Below are 8,722 nucleotides of genomic sequence, written 5' to 3' on the forward strand. Positions count from 1 at the left end.
AAAAAAGAAAGAGGCCTCTGCGGAGGAAAGAGTCTTATAAACACGATAAAAGACGTAACTTACTGCACTGCACTTTTTCTTCTTTGATGAACCTCTTCTGCGTCAAGTCAGATCTCCGTTATTAGTTGGTTCTCTGTTGAGAATGGGATACGATCTTAGACGTTCTCTCTTTTAAGGGGTCCTAATAAGCCAATTAGAAAACAAAAATGACAGCTGACGGCTAACAGTTGACATATGAGCCATAAAGGTAAACGCGATCATTGAGCAGAGCTTTCTAGCGCCAAAATGTTGCCTAGAAACAGCATATGCCAACGGCGTTTCTTCAGGGAAGGCAGAGTTTTCTTCATTTAAAATACACAAAAATTATTTCTTATCAGATAAATTTTAGTTCCCGATTCTTTAGATAAGTCTTAAGTTAAAAAAAATAAAAACGTGACAGAATGAAATATTTTAATGAGAAAATAGAAAATTACTGACAGCTGACATTCGTCAAATGAGTTATTAAGGTACGTGCGATCACTGAGCAGAACTTGCTAGCGCCAGACTGTTGCCTAGAAACAGCGCATGCCTAGTGGCGTTTCTCTATCACTGAGCAGAGCTTGCTAGCGCTGCAATAAAATTGTCTAGAAACCTCACTTGTAAGCCAAGCGGAGAGTTTTCTACATTAAAAAGCCTAAACATTATTTCTTTAAGCAAGAGACCGCACTTTCTAAGGGTTTACTGGCGTAATAAAACAACGCGGGATGTTGGAAAAGAATTCAGGAGAACACGAGAAAAGCTTAATAATAACAGTCTTTTATTAGGAAGCTCCATCACTAAACGTGGTTTACATAGAGGTCCTAACACTAGATATATATTTATTTCCATGTAGCCACTGAACAACTTTCAAGACATCATCATTTAGTGCCTCTTCTAACAGATGTGGCTCCTTACTAAAATAGTACAGGACCGTGTCATCAGCATACAAAGTCACCTCGCAATTCTTTATAGCCAGAGGAAGATCATTAATATAAACCAAGAAGAGAAGCGGTCCCAAAATACTCCCCTGTGGCACCCCAAAAGTCATCGGGAGAGGGTCAGACACAGCATCACTACAGGCAGTCCGCTGTTTACGATGACTCAGGTAAGACTTGAACCACTGCAGGGTACTGTGCGAGACACCGATAGCCGACAACTTAGACAACAAGATGTTATGGTCATCGGTATCGAATGCCTTGGTCAAATCTAAGAACACTGCACCGCATAGCTCTCCACTCTCCATATGCAATAGGACCTCGTCTGCAAAACTGGTGAGAGCTGAAGTTGTAGACAGCTTGGGACTGAAGCCAAATTTTTGAGGTTAAGCTTGTAAATCATTAGCCTCCTTCGCAGACGTTCTTTGGGCTCGTCACGCGTTTCTTCCCCACGAATTTCTGTTATACGATAGACGGGTGCTGATTGGTTTTTTCATAACAGAGGCAAACCACCGACGAACAGAAGAGGTAGCTCGGTTAAGCAGACGTTCGTAAGACAAAAACACGCGACGAGCACAAAGAACGTCTAGGAAGGAGGCTGGTAAATGACGAGCGTTAGGCGAGTGATTTACATGCTTTTAGAGTATTCCTCCAACATCCCAAGTGGTTTTTTTTACGCCAGTAAACCCCTGGAAAGTGCGGTCTATTGCATTTATGGAATACTAAACTATCGAAAACGTTTCTCGAAGAAATAGAAATCTTGTTCAAATTTCGAGATCAACTACTTGGTTATTGGTCGTTATTCTCAACACACTCATCGAATGACTCGGTCAGAAAATCAAAACGGCTGAAAGAATAAGACTCAGGTTCAGCACCACGCTTAGAATTTTACTGATCAACACGACAAAAATTTTTAAAAAGTGATAAGCTATAATAGTCAAATGAAAGGAAAGGAAAATGACAATCGGTTAAAAGCAGAAAATTTGTTCAATGTTTTAAAAGTACTTTCACTCTTTATTCGCGAGAGTACATGCACGAAAAGTTTGCAAGTTTACAAATTTCACAGACTGAAAAAATGACAGCTGACGGCTAACAGTTGACAAATGAGCCATAAAGGTAAACGCGATCATTGAGCAGAGCTTTCTAGCGCCAAAATGTCGCCTAGAAACAGCATATGCCAAATGGCGTTTCTTCAGGGAAGGCAGAGTTTTCTTCATTACCTAAAATTGTTTCTTATCAGATTAATTTTAGTTCCCGATGATTCTTTAGATAAGTCTTAAGTTATAAAAAATAAAAAACGTGACGGAATGACATATTTTAATGAGATAATAGAAAATTACTGACAGCAGACCTTTTATCAAATGAGTTATTAAGATACGTGCGATCACTGAGCAGAACTTGCTAGCGCCAGACTGTTGCCTAGAAACAGCGCATGCCTAGTGGCGTTTCTCTCGATTTGTTTATCATACGTTTACCGTAATAGAAAGGGTCGATTTTTTTCAACTCATGTTTTATCAAACAGCCCGCATTTTTTCTTCGAAAACGAAATCTGTATCACTCTAAATCGATGTAGAAATTTTCACGAAGACTTATCTCACTGACATATAAAGTGGATTAGGTTTTCATGAAAACTAATTAGGTTTTAATGAAAACTAAAATCTTTTTTTTTTGCACAGCTAAACATTTTTCGTTCGAATAATGTTCTAGTTATCATATTGCGTACTTTGAGAAAAATCTAATGGAGAAGGTATCAAAGAAAGGCTGGGTCAGATTATAGAAACATGAAACAAAGAAGATAAATTTAATTGAAACAATAACACGTTCTTTAAGATAAAAATAGTTCCCACGCGTGAGGAAACGTTTTGAAATGTTAACAATTATGTTTGTAATTATCCAAATATTGCTAAGTGTTTTCCAGTTATTAATAACAATAGTCATCAAAGCAATTACAAGTTTTTAACATGCAATATTTTCGTAATAATCCCCAGCACTGCCTCAGGCATCTAAAAGGTTTCATAAAAGGGCCACGAAATAGTTATTCCGAATGATTGATTTTTTTTTTAATAAATAAGTTGTTCCAGAGAGCTAAGTATCGCTAAACGAAAAAGAGCAACTTTGTTTCGCCAATAAAAGAGAAATTTACGTTTTATATACGAGAATTCCGCTAGCACATCCTTCGCTAACCAGCAGGTGTAATGGGTTTCACATTTGACTAGTCTGGACTAACAAAACAAGGTTCTAATCTTTTGTTCAATAAATATATGAAAAATAATTAAAATTAGGACTTGGAAGACAGTTATGTTTTTGTAGTCAATGTAACGATATTAACGCGTAGGAATGCTTTTAGCTGATGCTTTGTTATCCACATTACAAACGAGGGCTAGCTCGCGCAAAATCATGTTGAAGGATTTATGTCGAAAATTGATAAAAAAGAAAAAAACAGTGGTTTGGAACACCTGTGGTCAGATAACGACTGGAAGGTGAATTTGTTTGTTTCGAAGGCTTGAATACGCCAAGTCATATAGTCTTTGGTTCTCCCATTCGTGGCGTATTACCTCGGAGTAACTCCGTGAAAATCGCTCAGCTGTAAAATAAAGATTAGAACCATTGTATCAATTGCCCTTGAGTAATTCATTTGGCAGCGATAGGTAAGATCAGAGGAATACCCCATGTTTAAAATACCTTCCTGTTAATATAGTGGTCTGTATTACTGATTGGTTTTTGACTACAACGGCTTGAAAGACAGTTTAGTCATTGCCAAGCTACTTAGCTTAAATTCAGATTAGCGTAGTTACGTCCTGCTGAGTTTCCTCTGAATAATGTTGAGAAACAGAACAAACATGAGTAATCTCTTTGATGTTCTACTTGGCTTTCATGACGAGCTCGGGAGAGAAAAGTGAATTGGAAAGAAAAATCGCTGAATTAGGTCTAAATTACATCAGGGATCACACATGCAGAAAGCATTGAAAACAGCACGGAAGCAAGGTAGATCGTCTTATTTATTAAACTTTTGTATTATTAGCTTCGAAAATATTCTCGTTTATTATCATACGTACTCTTATATTTCGACTATCAGGATGTGCTACCCTGCTATTTGGCGCGTCAGTTAACATAGCCGGCTTATTTGGTCTGTCGTTCCGTTTCTCCAAGTCATGATGTTTGCACGGCCATGTTTCTCATGCTGTGATAAATACATTATATAATAAAAGCATGAAATACTTTTAACAAAACAAAACAGGTCATAAAGCGCTTTACAATAAGCGAGCGAGTGGAAATGAGAAGATAGACATCACAAAGCCATGTTCTTAGAATAAAGCACCCCTTTTATCCACGTTCAGCTCTCAGTTAGGAACCAGAAGGCAAAAGAAGAAGAAAAGACCAAGATCGTGTTCAAACAGAGGCATTAGACCGTATGTTTCAACTTCTCAGAGCTACTATTTCTTTTGATTTCTTTATCAAACGTTTACCGTGATAGAATGGTCCGCCTCTTCTAACTCATGTATCATCAAAAACTCACTTGTTGCTAAAACGAAGATCTGCAGCGTTCTCTGACGATACTGAAATTTCCACGAAGACTAATGTCAGGTATTGTTTAGGTTCTCATCAGAAAACAAGATTTTGTGTACTGAGTGACTGCACATTTTTCGTTCAAATGTATGTTGAGAACAGTTTTAATAATGTACGTCGATAACAAAAAAGGCTGGACGTTATAGAAACATATAAGAAAGAAGATATCGATCGAAAATTTTTATTTTAAATAAGTATTTTAGATATAATTGAAACAATAACACCTGCTCATAACTACTTTTGATAAAAAATAATTTCCTTGCTAAAATAATTTACATGGAAATGGTAATAACATTTTTCAAAAGAATTGTTATTAACAATGTTAAAAACGATCCAAATATTGCTAAATGTCTGCCAATTATTACTGAATAACAACTTTGTAGAGACTGGTGGCGCCATGAATCTATTATTGACTTATTAAACAAAGCTTGATAGTCAAAACAGTTACAAGTTTTTAACATGTGATATTTCCCTGATACTCCCAAGCACTGCCATATCAACCAAAGTATTAACATGAAATAATAAAGAAGCCCCACTATAGATTCTTTTCACTTCTATCACCTCGACAGATTTTCTCCGCAATCCCACTCGCTATTCAAATGGATTTTACCAGCAAATCGCTATCACATTCACTATCTTAATCTTTTCTTACAAATGTTACTTTCAGGAAAATAGCAGCTCTGCTGGGCCCTCTACCTTTTTGACGATCCCGTGAAATTTACAAAACTTTAGTGGTTTTACCACCCAACTCCTTTTCTCTGCAGTAATAAAGACGCGCTTCTGTTTAAAGCGTTTATTTCAAAATTGTCATCATCACTTGTTTGTGGTCGAACCCCGTTTCCTCTTGCCTTCTGGTTCCTAACTGAGAGCTGAGCGTGGATAAAAGGGGTGTTGCATTCTAAGGACCTGGCCTTGCCATGTCTAGCTTCTCATTTCCACTTACTCGCTTATTGTAAAGCGTTTTATGATGTGGTTTGTTTTGTTAGAAGTATCTAATAGCTAGTGATTTATGTTATATCACATGCTTTTATATTTTATCTAATACATTCTATCGTGGCATGACGGACATAGACGAAGACAAGCTTAGAGAAACGGAACGCTACGGAACGACAGACCAAATAAGCCGGATGTGTTAACTGACGCGCCAGATAGCATGGGTATCGCATCCTTAAAAAAAAAAAAAAAAAAATGGGTATCGCATCCTTATAGTCGAAATATAAGGTTACGTATGATAATAAAACGAGAATATTTTAGAAGCTAATTATACAAATGATTTCTACCTTCCGTGGTGTTCTTAATGTTGTCTGTATGTGCGATAATTCAGTGATTTTCGTTTCCAATTCACTGTCGTTTCCCTAGCTATAGCTTGCCACGAAAACCAAGTAGAACATCGAAGAGATGACTCGTGCTTGTTGTTTTTCTCAGCATAAAATTCACAGGAAATTCAACAGGACGTAAGTTAAACTAAATTTAAGCCGCTAAGTACTTGGTAACGACTAAACTGTCTTTCAAGCCGTTGTAGTCAAAAAGCAATCAGTAATACAGACCACTATATTAACAGGAAGGTATTTTAAACATGGGGTATTCCTTTGATCTTACCTATCGCTGCCAAATGAATCACTCAAAGGCAATTGATACAATGGTTCTAATCTTTATTTTACAATTACAGCTGAGCGATTTTCACGGAGTTACTCCGAAGGAATGCGCCACGAATGGGAGAACCAAAGACTATATGACTTGGCGTATTCAAGCCTTCGAAACAAACAAATTCACCTTCCAGTCGTTCACTGACCACAGGTGTTCCAAACCACTGTTTTTTCTTTTTATCAATTTTCGACATAAATCCTTCAACTCAAGTTTAAAATATGAAGAAAGGGTAGCTTAAAAAGTTATATTTCCAAACAAAAACATACAAGTTGTATTCGAAAATGAAAAGAAAAGATATTTTATCTGCCAAACATATCATCCGCTAATCAGGCTACTTTGCATCTGACAATAGGCGATCCAATTGTGTTTTACATCTACCTTGTCATTTCTTGATCCCCAATACATTTTAGCATCATCACATCCGATCTTATAAAGAAACTTGATACAAACCAGTAATAAACTACCTTGTGCCTTACAGTAAACTTATGAGAACCGAATATTATATTGCTTTGTAAGCCAAAACCGTTTGACCAATCGATCCCGAGAAACATCAGAAACGCTGCCTCCTTACAGCTTTTCAAAGCAAGTCTTAAACGTGTCTCTAGATCGATAGACCTAATCCAGTTTGAGAAAGAGGCCTGCTTGATTAATTCCAAGGATTCTGACTTCATATATTTTTAATTCTCTTTTTATATTTCTTTTCATGAATAGGGTAAAAATTATACCGTGACGCGTGAAAATAGCTAGAAAAGACGCGGGATTCGTGAATTCTGCTGTTTCAAGTAAACGTGACGCGTGAATTTGGTTAAAATTTGTGCGTGAAACGGGATCACGACACCCCCCTTTGCTCACATAATGAAGTTAGAGTTTCGTTTATGCGCTAATTTTTGTAAATAAATCCAGAAGTTTCGGGACTTTTGTCCCTTCATCAGTGGAAAATAGCCGTTAAAGTCAGCGCGTGTCATTTTCTTTGAATGTGGCAACATTGCGAGCGCGCGCGAAAACTGAGTCCATTTAAATAAAAGCAAAGTCAATGTTTATACCGCGCGGCTGTAGAGTGCGGCATTTGAAGATCAGGCGGTCTTCCGCGCTGCGTCTTTCTCTGATGTTCGTAAGGCCTGATCACACAACAGACACCATCATGTCATATGTTGTGTGACCAGGCGAGGAGAAATGTTTTGCTACGGGTAGGTCAGCTTTCCTCTCGACAGATCTTAAATGTTCGCAGAACCTGTCACCGAGCCTACGTCCTGTTTCGCCAATGCACGACATGGTGCATGCACGACAAGTGATAATATAAACGATGTTACTGGTCGTGCACGAGAACCTCTGTCGTATTGTCAGCAGTCCACCGAGAGTGTTGATCTGGGAGGCTGGATTGGCATGGGCGCAGGTCCTGTATCGTGGGCGGTGACACGGAAAGGTTCCATGGGGTTCATCCCCTGTGTTAGCGCCGGATTGAAGACTGCTGCGAACCAAGGAATCTCTTAAATTGGTGCCCCGGCGGTAAGCACCGAGTACGTGCGAGTTGTCAAAGAGGATAACTTGCTCGTTGGATTGCCCGTCGTTAGATGGTCGCAAGGCAGTTTCGCGGGAGATGCCGATGACGCGTTGGAGGGCTCGCTCTACAACTGCTGGAGGATACTCACGGTGCAAAAAGAAAGATGACATTTCTTTGCTTTTGGTGTTATAGTCATTTTCGTCACTGCATATTCGTTTGAGGCGTAGAAACTGGCTATAAGGGACGGAGTTCTTACACTGGACAGGATGTGCCGAAGTGTACGTGAGATACGAGTGTGAGTCAGTTTCCTTGTAGTGAATGGTTGTCGCCAGTCCTTGAGGTGTTGGCTTCAGGAGGAGGTCTAGGAAAGGAAGCTGTTTGTCACTGATGGTCCAGGTGAACTGAAGGCTTGGATGGAAGTTGTTAACGAACGTGGCAAAGTCGTCAAGTTCGCTCTTGCTACAAGCAGCTGCCCCTACAATGTCATCAATATAACGCTTGTAGAGGTCAGGCTTCCTCCCAGGATACTGTTGGAAAATCTGTTCTTCGACGTGGCCGACGAACAGACAGGCGTAGTTCGGCCCCAGTCTACTCCCCATTGCCACGCCACCCGTTTGTTGGTAGAAACCTCCATTGAAACTGTAGCTGTTAAGTGTGAGGACCAACTCTGCAAGGCGTACTAAACTCTGCGTAGGTGGTTCCAGCACTGGCCGTTTGTCTAAGAAATGTGTTAATGCCAAAAGGCCATCGTTGTTTGGTATTACTGTGTAGAAAGATTTGATGTCCATTGTGAACACAAAACGATTAGCGCTGGTCGTCGGATAGCTAAAAGTCTGCGTGATGTCGAGCATATGGTTGGTATCCTTGACATAGCTGGGCAAACTGCGAACTAAGGGAGAAGTGATTTGATCGAGGTAAGTTGCCAAGAGCTCAGTGGGGCAGTTGCATGCCGACACAATTGGTCTCCCTGGGTTCCCTGGCTTGTGCATCTTTGGGAGGAGGTAAAACTTGGAAGTGCGAGGGTGATCTACAATGAGATTGGTAGCTGTAGCTG

General features: G+C 39.3%; 1 protein-coding gene across 1 annotated transcript; it reads right to left on the bottom strand.

The window, feature by feature from the left end:
* Positions 1-7,289: 7,289 nt before the first annotated feature.
* Positions 7,290-8,657, bottom strand: LOC144639077 (uncharacterized). Its single transcript, XM_078498335.1, has one exon. It carries the CDS (start codon positions 8,655-8,657, stop codon positions 7,290-7,292), a length of 1,368 nt encoding a protein of 455 aa, XP_078354461.1.
* Positions 8,658-8,722: the final 65 nt, after the last annotated feature.

This window comes from Oculina patagonica, chromosome 14 (assembly GCF_052425735.1).
Source record: "Oculina patagonica isolate OP01 chromosome 14, crgOcupat, whole genome shotgun sequence".
NCBI lineage: Eukaryota > Metazoa > Cnidaria > Anthozoa > Scleractinia > Oculinidae > Oculina > Oculina patagonica.